The following is an 18,750-nucleotide window of genomic DNA, read 5'->3' as shown; positions in this document are numbered from 1 at the left end:
GCATGCAGTTACTAACACACCGCAAGTCTAATAACACAATCCTATTTTGAGAGTACAGGCATGCATGCAGCTTGGTACCGTTACCTCTGTTGAAGTATTCTTGTCTGTCTGAGATGGACGGATGAAGAAAGAGAAAGAGCAAAGTCCCTCCTCCGTCCAACCCAGATGGTTTTGGTGGCAAGAGCTCAGCCTCACTCCCCTCGCCCCATCTGTCCCTCTGACTACTACTGACATACCAGGTGTGGCTGTTATCGCTCAGTCGCACCAGGCAGCACACTCTCTCTCCCTCTCTCTCTCTCTTTCTTTCTTTCACACACATGCACATGCACACGCACGCACGCACACACACACACGTAAGTGATCCCCTAACCTCCTATCACGGCACTGCCACAATGTGCTGATGTCCCCGTTGACTGGCATTATTACCTCGCAGATTGCCAGGTCTGCAGAGATGCCAGATCTGGGCGCTTGGAGATTTTGAGTGAGTTGGAGTGTGCCATTCTCGGGACAGAAAGAGGAAGCTGATTGGTGTTTTTTGGAACAAAGCTGGGGGAGCAGGGGAGGGGCTAATCCATTCAGCAGGGATGGCTGCAAACACACAAACACATGCACACACGCACACACACACTCATACATAATATGCACATATGCCTGCCAACACACTGATACACTCGGTCAAAGGCAGGAAGACCCACAAAGAAATATGCACGTGTACATCTATTCACTGAATTACCCAACTCAGCAAGATGCAATACCTGCATACAGACACACAGACACACACACACACACACACACACACACACACATGCACTTATTTGTACCCTTTGTTTTTATTGATTTTGACACTGGCGATTTAAAAATTGAAGTTTACCCTTTGAAATACAGCAGACAAAGAGTGGGCTGTTATTTTGATAGGATTTATTTAACCCTCTCAACAAAATAACATTCATAACTCACACACACACACGCACACACACACACACACACACACACACACACACTAGAGTGTAGACACCCAACCTGAGCCTGTTGGGTACCAATGGGTCCCGGGCTGGGTTTGGACAAAAATTTAGAAATTATGTTTTATTTTTGGGTCTGGTTTGGTCACTATGCTCTCAGGCTCGGGTCTCATTCAGACAAAAAAATGCAGCCAATCCGCACTAGTGTGTGGATACCTGACCTGAGCCCGTCAGGACCTGTCAGGTTCTGACAGGTTGGGCCAGGTTCTGAGAAAAATTTTGCAAATATGTTCGAGTTTGGTCACGTCGGCGTTATTTTAGTGAAAAATGATGGACCTACTGTCTGTTCAGGGCAACTTCATGTACAGTGCTGGAATTTACCTGATGACACTGAAGGCAGTTTCAGGCGGTACATGTAACCTACTGATGGAGGACAAGCAAGATCCGGGGCTCGGGTCGGATTCGGGCCAAAATATGAGGCCCGATCCGCACTCTAATCTGCACACACACGTAAACACAGACACACTCACACATTTCGTGTCATGGGGCAGTGATGTCATGAATAATTTGGCCAGAGGGTTGATTAAGGGATCTAGGTCCTGCAGCCAGACGGACTCACTCCAATCTGGAAAACCCTCTCTCTTGATTCAGTGCCAGGGTTAAAAAGGCTGCCCAGACTGTCCCTACTGAAAAGCCAGGAGTGGCTCAACATTTTGAAAAGTGGCCACACACGCAGCCTTAAGAGCCTCACATTACAACCTAAGAGCTTGAGTGCAAAAACGACTGCAGGGCCCCTGTCACACTGAGAAGAAAAATCATTACTTCACCTCCCCATGACCTGTGTGCTCTTTAATATTGACTGATTTAGGTGCTGGTGATTTAGAAATTGCAGTTAACCCTTTGAAACACAGCAGTCCATTTGATTCATTGTTTGACTGGTTTTATTCAACCCTCTCCACAAAATCCACTAAAGTTCTTTTTATTTTTCATTTTTTGGAGGGATTATTATGGCATATTTGAAGTCTTTTTTGTAGTAGTTTTCTTTTGTGGTAATTGTTTGGTGATATTCTTATAATTTTTTTTAATTGGTAAATTTTATAATAAAAAAAACTTAACTTATTTCTTCCAAATTTTTGGGTCATTTCTTCTTTTTTCCCCACATTTTTGAATAAATCAAGTGCATCTGCGCAGGTTTCAATTCTACATGTGTTGTGTGACTTGTTTATTCATTTATTTTTAATTTTCAGTAGTTTTGTGAGTGTTTTTTTTAACAACAGATTTCTGCACTGCAAAAACTCAAAATCTTACCAAGATCATTTGTCTTATTTCAAGTCAAAAATGTCTTATTACTAGTCAAAATATCTCATTACACTTAAAATAAGACAAGATCACCTCAGAAGTAACTTGTTTTTAGACAATTGTCTCTTGTTTCAAGTGAAAATTTGCTTGAAACAAGTGAAAATTTGCTTGTTTCATTGGCAAAATTTGTTTCTTGTTTCTAGCTAATTTTCACTTATTTCAAGGGAATTTTCACTTTTTCCACTGGCAAATTTTGCCAATGAAACAAGCAAATTTGCACTTGAAACAAGTGAAAATTGTCTAAAAACAATTTACTTCTGAGGTGATCATGTCTTATTTTAAGTGTAATGAGATATTTTGACTAGAAATAAGACATTTTTGACTTGAAATAAGACAAATAAGCTTGGTAAGATTTTGCGTTTTTGCAGTGTGGGTTAATGGTACTTTAATTTTTAAATACAGCGTTCATTTTAAGCAACAGCCAGTGTCAGTCACTGGTCTGAAGCCAGTCTATACTTTACACAACAGAACCACTACAAAAAAAAAAAAAAAACAAAAACAAAAACAAAACCAAAACAACTACAATGAATAGCTTTTTTTTTTTTTTTTAAATCCACAATTCCTTTGCTTCACTTTGGAACAAAGATCCTCCATTGCTGCTCTTTAGCTTTCGGACTGTGGACAAAAGAGCATCTAATTGAGAGCCATATTGAAGAGCAGCCTCTGAATAAAGTGTGTTAATTGCCTTCCTCAGGGCAGCCTCAGCAGGCCCACTGCAAACCTCCCAGTAAAAAAAAAAAAAAAAAAAAAAGAGAGAGAGAGAGAGAGAGAGAGAATTGAATGCTGGCAAAAGCCCAAAGCTGTGAAATTTCATGTCTCCGCACTGACTCCACAGATGGTAATTTAGATGTGCAGCAAATTAATTCGATGAGGAGTGGGTAAATGGGAGTGGGGTGACATGATTTACTGGCCGGGTGTCCAGTAAGACAGAAAGGCTCTGGCTGATGTACAGTTTGTATTGTATGGCTGTGGGGGCTGGGGGAACCATTACACACGTACTGAGGACAGCCCTGTTGTCTAGAGCAGACAGCATGTTGACCATACAGTGGTCACACACCACATCCTGTAGTGTGGCCACAACAACTTAAAGAGATAGTTCACCTATTTTGAAAAATAGGTCTCACTTTCAAAATTATCTCACTTCCCCCCCAGCTGTTCTGAAGGACAGTAGTGGTTCTGTGTTCCTCTCATTGTTACTGAGTGCTGGATACTGGCTGGATGCTCCAAATGCTAACTGTTAGCCTCCTGCCATTGAAGTGAACTTCCCCCCAGCTAGTGTTCATACATTTTTAGTGCAGCTGGCCCCTGTGGGAATCAAACCCCTAACCCTGACAGTGTTCCTGCCTTGCAGTGCTCAGCTACACACAACCATGAGTAAACCATTTGATTCCTACAGGAGCCAATAGGCAAGCTTTAATCTGAAAAGATCTTCTCTTTTGTGGTAAGTGTTTGGTAATATTCTTCTTAAATTAATTTTAACTATTTTGTGAATTATTCCCTGTATTTATTTATTTTTTTAACCTAATTTTCAAGTAACAGATTTTCTTTCTTTCTTTTGTGTGTGTGTGTTTTATTAATTAATTTTTTTTTACAAATCATTTTCTGGTCATTTTCTTGTAACCTTTAATTATCTCCTCCTAATTTCTGGGATAATTTCTTACTAATTTTCTTATAATCTTTTTTCCATGTTTTTTTTTTTTTTTTTTTTTTTTTTTTTTAAATAAATCAAGTGTATCTGACATGTCAAAGGGCTGCTTTCATTTGTGTGTGTGAACTGAGGACAATAATTGTCAGTAACTGTCAAATGGGCCAAGTTCACAAGACTTTCCGCTCAGATCCAAGTTTCTGCTCAAACCAGATTTCTCAGGATGACTGTTCAAATATATTAGAGGATGTAAATCATACAGGAGAGACAAAGCCAGCACATGTACCAAACAGGTGCTGTGAAGGCACCAACATGAAGACCAAAAAGTACCCGGATACTGAATTACTGGCTCCTTATTTAATAAGGAATCAGAAATTCACCACGGAAATCACATCAAGCAGGGCTGGGACAACATGCTTATCTCTCAAATCTATCACAATACTTGTGTGCCGATTCAATATGTGATGTAATTGAGATTTTTGTTTGCTTTTTCAACACTACACACTAGACACTTGACACTCGCCTACAGAGCAGCAACCAAACCTGCTCCTACCTACCTGGACTCCCTCTTTCAGGTTTACGCTCCCTCCCACCCTCTTCCCACCTGGTGCCTCCAGCACAACAAGGCCCTAAATCACCAGCTAGACTCTTCTCCTCTGTGGTTCCTCAAACCCCATTCGATCCAGATCAGTCTGTAAGAGAAGCCTAAAAACCCAGCTCTTTAGGGAACACCTGCTCACCTGATGGACTGTGTAATGCCTCATAATTTTTTATTTTTTTTTTTTTTTTAAATCTGCCTCTATGCTTTCTTCCTCCATCTATGCACTTTGTGCACTCTATACATTATCTATACCCTCCTTGCTCTGCCCTGTGGCTCCTGTTTCCTCTGGACCAGAACCAGAGCTTTGAGGCACTTGGTGTCGTCATTCTCTCCTGAACTGATCTTTGCTTGTGGTGGAAGCATTTAAGCACCTAAGTATTGCGATTCAATATTACGATTTATTGTGATTATTGTTTTTGGAATTGTATCAATTCAGTAATCAAAAAATCAATTTAAAAAAACACATTTTTTTTAAAGAAACATGATACTTTAGTGAATCAATTTTTTCCCCTCATCCCTAATACTAGGTGAAAGACACATGATTTGTGACAAATTGTGATGACACCAACAAATTCCATTTTGCGCGAGCTGCGTGTCGGCTGCATGGATCTGGAAAACCTGCAGCATTTTCCTGCTCACATTGATGGAAAAACATCCTATGTGAATCACAGCCCAGAGAAAACATTGGAATTGGGACACTTTCAGCTGCACGGTGGACGCAGACATGGTGTATTCCCGTGTGTGTGTGTGTGTGTGTGTGAACCAGCATGCCTCATCATGTCTGACTTTGCCTTGCCTTTGTCCTCCCTCTCGCCTCTCTCCTCTCCATCTCCTTGTATCTCTCTCTCTTTCTGCCCTCTCCTCTCCCCTCCTCTCCCCGCCTCAATCCAATCTCTATAATAAGGTCTCCATTAGTATGACGGGCCACGATGCACCGGCAGCGAGGGTGTGCCTGCCTGGAAACTGGGTCAAGGTTATTGGTTCTGCATTCAGTTCTGGCTGGAAACCTGCATCACAGCTCACAGGCACGAGCTCTGCCCTGCTGGGATTTTTTTTTTTTAATCCCTCATGAAATCAGTGTCAGCAAAATGCTGCCACTAGCTAACAGACCAGTCTCAATTATTTTTTGACATCCTGTGTGTGTGTGTGTGTGTGTGTGTGTGTGTGTGTGCATGCACTTTGGACTGTTTGAGATGGGTGGGGTCTGCAGCTTTAGTGTGAAGCATGAACAATTTATTCCAGAAATACAAAACACAAAATGATCTTTGATACGACCACACCACTACTAGCACTGCTACTACTGCTAACAACTATGATAATAATAATTATCTTGTCAAACATGAATTCCCCAAATTATGGGATGTTTGCAAAATTATTACTTAATAACATAATGTAATACAGTGGTGCTGAAAAACTGGATTAGGGTGCAAAGGTGGGTTGTGGGATGTCTCTGTAGGTTACTGAGCTGTGCTATTCACACTCTATGACTACATTTTGTTGCCAAGTGATGATTCAATCAAACTGTATTCCTGTAGATTAGTTATCTCACAATAGGCCACAATGAGTCTGTACAACAGCCTACAGGAAAATAATATAGAAAAGTCTCAAAACTATCAGCTGTATAACTCTGTTCTGTTCTTATCATTTTTTCCTTATTTGTCTGTGCTAACTCCCTTCATTAGCCCTTAAAAAATGGTACACTGGGTTCTTAGCCATACAGTGGTATTTGCTGCTCTGTATGTTTAGAATTCATAATCAACACTCTTGCTTGCTTGTCTTTTGCTTGCTGATCTTTGGATCTACTTTGTTTCAGTGTCACTACTCAACAACTTCACCTTCCAGATGCATGAGCACACATACAGCACTGAGGGAGGCAGTTGTGTAGCTACAAAAACAAAGTAGTTCCAGGCATTAGAAAGTGGGACAGCGGGAAAAGTGTGCCTATAATGAATCCCAAACAAAGCTGTGCTGCTGTGCATCCTTTAAAACTTTTTTTTTAGCTCAACATGGTGTTGTTTGCTGGGCCTGATCCGCTTCATTCGTTTTGGAGATGAACACCCCTGGTGAAGCACTTGTTCTCATGACAGGGAAGGAGCTGACGGGTCACATTTGAAGGGTCTATCACATGCATATGGAGTAGCAAATACCACTTTATGGGTAAGAACCAAATGACTAATGTCACTCAGTTTCTCACAGATGAGTGTCTGGTTTTGAGGTTTTTTTTTTTTTTTTTTTATATTCAGGAAGTTGGCTATATTTGCCGCTAGCCAGCTGATGGAAACACAGCTAATTTGTTATGCGTCGCTTTTCAAAAGCTTGTGTAAAATTGGTCTGACAGTTGGGTGCAAGCGTAGCTGCAGCCTCGGTGAAAGTGGCACACAGTGTTTAAGAGTGTCTGTCTGGGCTGGCTGACAGTTTACTGACACTCACCCTCTTGCTGACCTGGGTTCAGTCTGTGCTGAGGACAGAGAACAAGCTGGGGCCACAGTCAGGGAGAATCAAACTCAAGCCAACAGACTGACTTCTTTACTGCCGATGCAGCTTTACGACAAACATGCAGGGAGGCACAAAACCACAAGCAGGCACAAGCACACTGAGAGATTAACAGCAGCCGGCGGGTGCACAAGAATTTATCTGTGGCTGCTAAATTTGTGTATGAATACTAAAAATGCCTGCTGTGGGCTTTGGGACTTTTGGAGTTTAGTAGCTGATGTGGCCAGTGGAGGAAAAGCTAGTTTCACATGCTGACACTCACATGTACACAATACCAACCTATTAAATCCAAAACACAGCTTCCACCCCAAACCCAGTACTGCCAAAGTGAAAAATAAAACTAAACAAACATACAAAGTGCAAAAAGAAGAATGAAATTGTGTTTTCTTTACAGCAATTATAGAAAAATATAATTTGCTATTGACTTTTGTTTAGACATTTGATTCAATATTAGGCTCAACAACTCTTTTGCTGCACAAAGGTGCACATTCAAGCTCAAACAAACCTTTCTATGAGCCCACAACAAGACAATCTATCAGCAAGTGACCTCAAATGAGTTTTTAATGCAGGGTTTTGTATTTCTACAAAGCAATAAATTATTTTCTATCAAACTCGACTGCTTGATTTCTTAAACAGGATGTTGCTGTGTGTTCCTCCTCTTAACGAGGTGGTTATTTTTCAGAATGTTGGCTGGGGGGTAACAGGAAAAATTCAGTTATAAACAGTAATTTCAGCATCCATGTGCATGTAATCATACGTGCATTTTGGCCTTGGAAAATTGGACTGATTTTAAATCGTTTTTGAGTGGATTAAAGTGACTATTTTTCAGAATGTTAGCTGGGGGGAAGTTCATCTGAATGGCGGAGGCTAACAGTTAGCATTTGGAGCATCCAGCCAGTATCCAGCACTCAGTAACAATGAGAGGAAGATAGCACCACTACTGACCTACAGAACACACAGAAGTACAATGCTATCACATTTTTCAAATGGGTGAATTATCCCTTTAAAATGCTATACACAGCACCTGTAACTCAATCATCTCTGCCTTTAAGAATAAAACTATTAGGATTTCTAAAAATATACAATATCTCTGACTTTCAGTATTCACCTTCACATGCATTTCCTCTCCTTGTGGCAGATCTAAGGTGACCTACATCTACGCTTTCATGCAAGAAGAAAGAAAGTAGGGCAGAGAGTGGATGTAGAATACTGTTTCCCAGCTGTTTTAATGGCAGCTGAGCTCTGGCAACAGCAACAGCAACAGCAACTGTCTTAATCAGCAGTGGCAATATGAAGAAACATGCTGCACGCACACACACACACACGCACACATGCACACACGCACAGACACACACACACACACACACACACACAATAGTGAGGTGGAAAATAGGAGAGAAGTGAGAAGATGAACTGGTCAGACAGAGACAGGGAAAGAGAGAGAAACGGAGCCAGAGAGAGAGAGAGAGAGAGAGAGAGAGAGAGAGAGAGAGAGAGAGAGAGAGAGAGAGAGAGAGAGGAGTGAGTCAGCAACACATAAAGAGAGTGACAGAAAGGTCAGAAAACAGAAAGACAGAACAACAGATGAAGAGGCAGACAGAAAATGGCAGACACAATCAGACAGACAGAAAGAAATAAACAGAGAAAGATGGAATGTCAAAGAAAGAAACAAACAAACAAACAAACAAACAAACAAGCAAACAAACACAAAGAAAGAAATTCATTTCTGTATGAGAAATATGCAAACATAGCCACTGCTTTTAGAAGCAGAAAGATAACAAAACACACTGAAACAAGCATCTGCAGGACTAACAGACATAGTAAGAAAGACAGGAAGGAAAAAAACAGGAAAGAAGGAGTCAAAGAAAGAAAGAAAGAAAGAAAGAAAAAGAGAAAAGAGAAAGAAAGAAAAAGAAATTCAGTATGAGAAATATGCAAACTGGGTCACTTCTTTCAGAAGATGAAAGGTCACAAAAAGAAAGAAATGAACACTGAAACAACTGATGGAAAGAAAGAAAGAAAGAAAGAAAGAAAGAAAGAAAGAAAGAAAGGAGAGAACGGCAAGGACATAGAGCGTCTGCAGGAGAGTCAGGACAGCAGGGTGAGTGTAGCGCTGCAGGCTTGTGGTTGGTGGAGGCAGAATGATTTTTCCACAGCATGACTCAGCACAGCGGCCCACTGACCGGCCAACCACTCCACACATGTCCACTGCCGCTGATCTGCTGCCAGCGCATCAATGAACCAATGCAACACAGCAGTCATGAGCTGAGCTGCTGAGCAGTAACTTAAAAGTCAAGTCAAAACTGCTGGACCAACAGCTTAAGCGGCTTTTTTTTTTTTTTAAGGAATAGTTCATCCATTTTCAGAAATATATTATTTCACTTCCCCCCTACTGTCAGAAAAATACTGTCTCTTAAATGGTTCTTCAAAATGCTCTCTAGTTCTACAAAGACCCATCAGCAGTTGAAGAAACTCTGTAATTAGGGGATGGTTCCTCACACTTTATATGGTTCTTTAAAGTACTAAAGGTTCTTCATATTTATTAGTTATTTAGTGGCAGCAACATGAAATTTGGACTGCAGCCAACAATTATTTTCATTATGGATCAATCTGCAGGTTATTTCCTCAGTGAATGGATTCATGTTTTGGTCTATAAACCATCGGAAAACAGTGAAAAATGCCACAGCGTCACAGCTGACATTTTTAATACCTCGTCTGGAACCCAATGAAGGATAAAGGAACATGGAGAACCGGCCAACAACATGTTCATGTTGATTTTCTACTTGCCTATAATTATTTGATTAACAACGCTCAGAGAACCTTTTATTCTGAAAAATTACTAAAGAACCATTTAAAAAATGTTATTTACTAAACCAGTTGGGTCCACAAAGAACTTTCTTAAAAATACTTCTTTAAAGAACCTATTTCTGCTAGAGGTCTTTAAAGAACCATTTATGGTTCAATACATTTTTTGATGGTTCTTTGAGGTCACTTTGAAGAACCATCTACAGAAATGGTTCTTTTAAGAACTTCTTGCTAAAAGGTTATTTGTGGTACCAAAAATGCTTCTTCTGTGGCATCACTTTGAAGAACCATTTTCGGTTCTAGTTAGCATCTTTATTTTTCTGTATGTAGCTGTTCTGTTGGACAGTAGTGGTACTATCTTCCTCTCAGTAGCTACGTTTACATGTGCAAAATTTCTCCAATCCGATCTAAACCTTGGTTGATCGGAAATTCCAAATCCACTGTTTACATGTACACTAAATAAAATGATCCGATCATGACGTGCGTATTCATGCACCAAGCGTTTGATCAGAATAAATCATTTGGGCATGCGCGGAGTTGTCTAATTTTCTGGAAATAGTAGAAGAAGAAGAAGCTGTACTTCCGCTTGTGTTGTAAACAAACGCCGCGTTGTCTGCACGTCCTCAGCTCGTTCACTCTTTGTGCCTCTCACATTTTATTTTCCTCCCCTCTGGCACAGTGTCTGTTTATGTAGGTTTTTTTTTTTTTAATATGGACCTTTTGGACCGTTTATTGCTTGCCAAAAAACGACCGGCTGCCGCAAAGGCGGAAACGCATCACGCTGACGTAACACACATGCGCAGTGGAGATAATTTTACCCCAACCGGGAAGACAGGATCCGAATGGATGTGTACATGGACGCCGTTCGGAATAATGATCGGCATAAACCACCTCTCTCTTTCGGAATGAAATTTCTTTCCGAATGGGCCGTATCGGATCACAATCTTCCGATTGACGTGTTTACATGAAGCATTTTTAACCTGATTTGGCCTTTATTCCGATTATTTGTGTCCATGTAAACATAGCTAATGTTACTAAGTGCTGGATACTGGCTGGATGGTCCAAATGCTAACTGTTAGCCTCCTGCCATTGAGGTGGACTTCACTCCGCCATGTTTCAGTAATTCTAATCCTAATATCACTTGGGATTGTAATGACTACCCCACAGTAACAACAACAAAAAAATGCATGTAAGTGACTGGTATAACAACATAAAACATTAAGTCACTTAAGAGAACATTTTACACATTTTTACACATTGAAAAATTGTAAAAACGGTATGGGTTAAAATGGTATGGGTTAAAATTTCAACTATTATTGAAAATGTTTCAACCCAAAACAACTATATTTAGAATGATAAAAATGATATATTTAAATGTCTGACCTATGATGCTGGATGAGCATCAGATTTCTTGTATTTAACTGCTTGTGACAACTATCACAAGCACTTAAAAAATCCCCTTGAAAAGTTAATTTCCAAACTAATATCTGTCTGTTATTTTACAAATACTACCCTGTTACCAACCAAGGAAATATGTAACCTACTGTCTTCTACAAAGTATCAAAACCTGTATCCATTATCTTGCAAGACTCGACGGCAACTTATTTCAGATATCCTGCAGTGGAAGATGGAAGTGTGTGTGGTGTGGAGCGGTACCTTGACGGCGGACGAGGCATACAGCATGTCCTCTAGGCTGAAGTGACAGCAGCTGTTCAGGTTGTCTTTGCAGAAGTCCTGGATGAGCTGCAGGTTGTACAGGCTATCGGCCAGCGACATGTTCTCCTTCAGACAGACATCTGGGAGGACAGAGGGAGCCATCGGTGTCAGGGTCAGAGTCAGCGCGACAAACCCCTCTGACATCTACTGTATACCTGCTGATCCACTTCTGATTGGTGCTTTTCACTGTGCTAATTTGGATAAGAGTGTCAGTGATGCAACCTTTTAGTCAGGAAATGTTGAGGTACAGTATTAAGGCCCAGTGGGTGGTCAATCATTGACCAGTCAGGGAGGGATGAGATAATGTCATCAGCAAATGGACTGAGTTGATGTGTAAACATGTTCAAAGAAGACACAAAGTCTGATTGATCATTTGTCTCTGTGATGGTGCCTGTTTACCTCAACGATAACTGTGAGCATGTATGAGTGTATGAATGTGTGTGAGTGTGTGTGTGTGTACTGCCAAGCATCAAAAGCCTTCATCAGCAAGATGATCATGTGGTATCCTTTGTTTTCTGAGGATTGATCTTGGCTCTGATGAATGAACCACTCAGAGAAAAAACAGTCAAACATTACCCATGCATTAACGAGTTTATACACAGATGGGGGAAGGGGGAGTTGGGGGGTGGGGGCTGGGGGGTCTATCATAAAGGGATGTAATGCACATAAAGTAATGTCAAGTCAGTAGTTTTCCTATTGAAACATGTTGTTCACAGCCACTATCATGTATAAAGATTGATGTGTGTACTTCTTTCCCCCCTCCTGGATTTAAAAGGGTTTCCTTCTGTGGGACATAAGGAATCCATAATCTTCATCAAACTTTATGAGCAACCAGTAAAATCTGAAACAACATTGACAGACATTACCTCTTACAAAACCCTCACATCAGTTGCAGTGGCCTATATAACAGACACAAATGTTCAAATCTTATTTTCAGAAGTGACCAGTAAGCTATAGTTCCAGCAGAAACATCTAGTGAAGGTAAATACATCCTCATGCAAAAATCGTGGCATCATCATACTACTTTGTCCTATGCTGTCTTGGCCTGAGACTGGCCAGCCTTCAACAGTCAAATTTCAGCAGGCACGCACTTCTGGTTCCAAAACAGAGTACCGGCCACAAAGTACTCAGAGCTATAAATCTCAGTGGTTGGCAGAGAAACTGTCGATTCATTGGCACCGATCAAGTCTATAACCCCTCCACAGATAGATTATGGTCATTTTGTGGTATGGAACAGGAAAAACATCACTTGTTCCCCTTTAGGGACCGACAACCACACCAACACACACAAGCACATGCTGCTCCGTCCTTCCTCTCATGATACTTACCGTCTAGCGGCAGCAGCTGAGGGCAATAGAAGTGCAGCAGGGCAGCCAGGGCCGAGCCGTCGGTGCTGTCCTTCAGCAGGTTGTCCACTGGGGGGATCCAGGGAGCCGGCTGGGTCGAGGCCTGCTCCTTCCTGTAGCGGGCCTGCAGAACATATGATGCTGTTGATCCAAAGTACCTCACAGTACCACAGTGTAAACATTTTACCTCCCCAAAGACCAGTTTAAAAGAAAACACAGCTGGCAATACCAGCCCAAAACCGACTGACAAATAGATAATTATTATTATTAAATGATTTATTGTTGTTATATTTTTAGGATTAAGGCACAGAATGCACATACTTTTATTACAAATAGGATTAATGGATATACTTTTGTCTTTTTTCAATGCACATATTTTTAAATTTCTCATTTCTTTTTCTGTTTATTATAATTTCACTTATGCTTATCATGTATTCTCCTCCTGAAAATCTGCGCAAGCGCAACTGACCCAATTTCCCCTCAAAGATCAATAAAATATTTTTAATTCAGATTCTGATAATTATAGTTATTAAAGTACAAACAGGTGGGGTAAGAAAAAGAACAAAAGTAATGTTTTAGGGTTATGACGTCTGAATGTGTTCCATAAACCAGATACAACAAAAAGGAAGAAAATTATATTAGGCATTAATCTAAATGTGAACAGTACATAGCAGTGTTTTACTGGACAAAAATACCTTGGCATTGTAGGGATAGTGCACCCATTTTGTATAATTATTTATTATACAAATTATGCCTGTTTTGCAAATTATTGTAAAATATTTTGGAATACATTGTAAGGGCATTTTGTTTTTGTTTCCTGGCTATTTTTGTATTATTTTGTTTTGTCTTACTTTTCTTTAACATTTTATTTTTGTCCTGTAGAAAGTGTTTTTAAACCTTTATTTACTTGTCTTTTTTTAGGGTTAGGTTTAAGACTTTTTGTTTTTATACATATATTTTCCAACAACAAATGTCATCTTCATGAGCCATTTTTGAAAGAAACAAAAGGAATTTTGTTCAAAGGCGTAAAAAAAAAAGGCCCCTTGATTTTTGGTGGGTTAGTTAATTAATTAATACATTTTTGTATTCCTAACCCAAGTGTGTGAGTCATTCCCCTTCTTTTTTGTTTCTGCGACAAGCACCTTGGTGTTTGTAGTGAAGTAGCACCAGATTTACCTCACGTATGTTTGAGTGAAATGAAATTCTCCAGTTCAAAAGCAATGCCAATATTGCCCACATTTTAACTGAGAAAACTAAAATAACCATATACAACTGTTAATGAACTGCAGACCTAGTAGCGTGAATGGACACAGACTGTACATCCAGGAAACACACACACAATGTTGGAGGGAAAAGGAGAAAATGGTGGAAGAAGAAGAAGAAGAAGGATTAAGTGCTGACGCAAGGACACTGAAGTCATTTCATGCCTAATGCCTCCAGATGTGTGTGTGCCAACTCTGCAATTCTAATAATATTAACATGTTTTCTTTCTTTTTTTTCTGAAAATTCACTGGGATTTCCTCAGGACCCAAGGGTTCAGGCTCTCCACTGACAGAGAGCATTATAGTAGCAAATACAAATGGATTACAAGATTTTAAGGTCATAATAAATATCTAGACACACTACAGTTCAACAACAGCCTTCATAGGCAATGCACAGCAGACAAAGTCATGTGTGTTTACAGGAAAATTGAGTTATAATGCTATTCAGACTCTACTGGGAAATCATCACAATTGCATACATTTTCCATCTTTTTAATGTTTTTACTGCGCATCAAGTCACTTAGATACAACCCCTTATTCATCTAAACAGGAGAGAAACGGAGAAAGAAAAGCTGTGTTTGTGCGAGAGTGAAGTCACATGTTGATGTTCATGTGTGATAAGGATGAGCGAGAGACCGACAGAGAGAAACGGTCACTATGGAGACACAGATGCAGGGCATGAGCACAGAGCTGGTTAGTTGACTTACAGGCACAAGCTTCATGTACCACTTGGTTGGAGACTGCAGCCGCACAGCATTAGATTCAAACAAAACAGAGACACATCAAAGTTAGCTCAGTTAGTTGTGAGGTTAGCACATGCAAAGACATAACATTAGCCATTAATCAGCTCACTGACTGAACGCTCATGTGAGAGTGCATGAAAAACTCTGCCCAAATAGACTTTTTCTTATCTTTCTTATACTCTTATACCTTAGTATTTTAAAAAATTTTTTAGCCCAGAACCACAATATTGTTTTCTTCCGAATCGGCCCAAGTCACTGCAATGTCTCTTCAAAGTCCAGATGCTGATGAGAAGATTGGGATTCTGGGCTCAAAGCAGGATTTCCTTCTGACTGAATCCCACAGCAGAAGAAAAACTAGTTTTCCCAGTTTTTTTTAAAAATTTTTTTATTTGTGACTTTATAATCTCAGAATTTCTGAGTTTTTTCTTGCAACTTCGTGAAGAAAAATTTGGGTATTTCTTCTGTTCTCAAGAAATATTACAGCATTGAATAAATTATAAATTAAAAGACGGACAATCAGCAGGTGTTATGTTATGGCGACGCCTGATGACACAATCAGTTAACCTGCTATGATTGGTTTAATGCTGACCAATGGTGTTGGCCCATTGGTGGGACAAGCACTGACTTTGGGAAATCATATCTAATAGAGAATTACATTACACTGAATTACAAAGGGAATCATGGTCTGGAAACCAGGTTAGATATGAACAGTTCAAAGACACTGAATTGGGTAGAACAGACTTTGTATAGGGAACTGCAGCATCGCCAGTGAACCCACAGGTAGCCATCTTTGACGAACACATTGAAAAACTTTGACATTTCCATGGTAACAAGGCATGGCTGGCTGAATTTGGTGTGGAAGAACTTGACCGGCCCACACAGAGCCCTGACCGTAGCCCCATCCAATACCATTGGGATCAACTAGAATGGTGATTGTGAGCCGGGCCCTCTGGTCCAACATCAGTGTCTGAGCTCACAAAGGCTCTTCTGGATGAACAGGCAAAAATTCCCACAGACACACTCCAACATCTGGCAGAAAGCCTCCCAGAGGAGTGGAAGCTGTGCTAGCTGCAAAGGGGGACCAACTGCAAATTAATTCCTCTGGATTTAGAATGGGAGGTCAGAGAAGCTCCTGTAGGTGGAACGTGGAGGTGAAGGTCCAGTACTTTTGTCCATACAGTGTACATGTAAGCAAACTGTCAGCCCTGCTTTCCAATGACAACGTAAGCTGATTCCAGAACAGGGAAAGCTTGCCACAGGTATTAGCTAATTCCTCCACTACCAACAGGCATCAAAGTGACAATGGTAAGCACCACTCGAAGTGGCTGGCAAGTGCTCGACTTCAAAAGAAAATACAGCGCTTCAGTCCCTGAGTACCCAAACACCTGAACTGAGATTTGAAGGAAGCAGATGAACAGCTCAGTGGTGCTTCCAGGCTCATCTGATTGGCCCTACATTTCTTTGAATGTTAATTTGAGTCAAGAGTGTTGAAGATTAACACTGAAACTATCACCTGTCACCTTCTTTCAACCCTGCGAAGTCACTTGATTTTGGTTAAATTAGCAAGAAATGACACAAGTAGATACATATTTTTTTAATTTCAAGAAAACAATATTTAGAATTATTACAATTACATATTTAAAGGTCAGATCCATGATGACATTTCTTGTGTTTAAATGCTTGTGCAAGACCAAGCATTTAAGTTAAACTAGTGCTCATTTTGCTGCAGAGCCCCTGGAGGAGCGCACTTTGCAGACCCCTGCACAAAGCCCAGATGTGACTGAGCTGATCTCATTTACAAGCAATCAGCTCATCAGTTTGATCTATTTACCATTGATGGCAGCGCCTTTGAAAATGCTATTGCAGCACAATAGTGACTCTCTTGATATGTTGCTAGGTGCTAGGTACTGTGCTCTAGATATCAATTTCATTTTTTCTAACTGGTAAAACGTGCGGGTTTGCAGTTCTGTACTGAAAAAGCTGCTACAAACTTTCTAAAAACCCTCTGAACACCATGAACCCACAGAAGAGCTTTTATTTTGACATTTATGGAACCCTCTGAACAAACTCCCCCTATTTCTTTCAAAAATATATTTTCCAGATCACTGTCGTAGGCTTATTAAAACATTTTTCACTCTTGAAGAGTATAGTCTTAAAAATGACTGAAAATTAAATAAATAACTAAGTAAAACACCTTAGACAATAAAATTAAATAACTAAACTTTTCTGTGACTGTAACTTCTTAGTTTACTTTTTTTACTTAGTTTACTTTATTTACTGTAAAAAATATTTTTGTTTATATGTTAGTTTGCTGTTTTTTGTTTATTTTTTATATTATGGTTTGGTTTATGTGTTTTTATAATTTAACATATTTTTACAAAACATTCTCACATTTTTTTTTTTAAAAAAAGGGAGACTTTGACCCATTAATACCTATCTCTTTATTATAATACATGTCTTTATTACTATTTTGCACATGTTTACACCTATTTTTACACCCCTGCTCATTACAACTATTATAATTGTTCACATTTATAATGTGAACAATTATATTATTCTAACCATTAATTGAAATATTACTGAAATAGCATTATGGCCAAGTGCAATATCCAAATCCCTTGAGCTGCAATTTTTATCACTACCATTTTACCAAAATACCATTTCAGTGAATTACTGTGGGGCTACAGAGAGGCTTTGGCCTACAAACTGTACTTCCCCGATGCAAGAAATCATGTTTGTTTGGTAAGGACCCCGATGAAAATCACATCATTTTACTATCTTTTCAGGTGAAAATTAAAATTATAATGCAAAAAAAGATTGTTCCTATTGAAATCCTATCGCAGTATCAGAAAACCTAATTGCAATATGATTTTCTACCATATTGTTCAGCCCTAATGTTCACATTTTGCATGTATAAAATATATCTGTGCTCCTCAAAAGACTCAAATTTCATTTTATGCATTTCTATCCCTCTCAGTGCAACTACCTCACAATGATTTGCACCAAATCTGAGGAGCAACCATGTCAGTATCATGTCGTCTGGACTGTACTGTGCCACAGGCATAGACCATTACTGTGCTGGACAAAAATAACTGACTCTGGTGCTTCAACACATCTCAGATTTTAGATCTGAGAAAAAGTCAGTGTCTGCAGCATATTGCAAGGCAACAGTACCACAAAGGGAATTTTCAGGCAGAGAGGGGGGACAGAAGGTAATCTGTGCTCTTGCTTCACCTCTCCAGGCCTCTCCAGTGACTACAAATCTGCCCTCCGTGTATGACCCAGCAAAGTCAACACAGGCTCATGGAGTCCAAGTTGGACATTTGGTTAGCAGCAGGGGGGCATGGCATGAGATGGAACAGGAGAGGACCAGGCTTCTGCTTGTTCCAGTTAGGCTTGTCACGATACCACAAATTCAGTAGTCGATACCAATACCAGTGAATTTCCACCATTCTCCAAACCTGTTTCGATACCACGGTGAAAAAAAATCCCATTTACTTCAACATACACTCCTTTGTTAAAATCTGTTGAACATTCAAGTATTTAAGGCTGCAAGTATTTAAAACACACAATAAGTGCTTAAATCACAACTTTTTAGATTGCACAGAATTTCAACTGCAGTATCCAGCAGAGACATGAGAAAAATATGTAAATAATAAATGGGATTATATATAATTAGAAAAAACTGTTTTTGAGCTGCTTTGCTAAGTTGGAAGTGTTTCCTCTTTTCATCTGGAAACTTTAAGGGCACCGTTTGCATATCGGGTTTTGCAAATGTATTATTATCCCCTAAACATCCACCAGCAACGCAAAATCCTTCC

At 39.8% G+C, this 18,750-nt stretch overlaps 1 protein-coding gene across 1 annotated transcript in view; it reads right to left on the bottom strand.

Annotated features, from left to right (window-relative positions):
• The window catches only part of camsap2a (calmodulin regulated spectrin-associated protein family, member 2a), an 85,011-nt gene that overhangs the window by 17,109 nt on the left and 49,152 nt on the right, over positions 1–18,750 (bottom strand). The window contains 2 exon segments of the mRNA XM_030049302.1: positions 11,519–11,658; positions 12,907–13,048. Coding sequence (XP_029905162.1) covers positions 11,519–11,658; positions 12,907–13,048 — 282 coding nt within the window.

This window comes from Myripristis murdjan, chromosome 4 (genome assembly GCF_902150065.1).
Source record: "Myripristis murdjan chromosome 4, fMyrMur1.1, whole genome shotgun sequence".
Classification (NCBI taxonomy): domain Eukaryota; kingdom Metazoa; phylum Chordata; class Actinopteri; order Holocentriformes; family Holocentridae; genus Myripristis; species Myripristis murdjan.
This window is presented reverse-complemented; position numbering and strand designations above follow the sequence as displayed.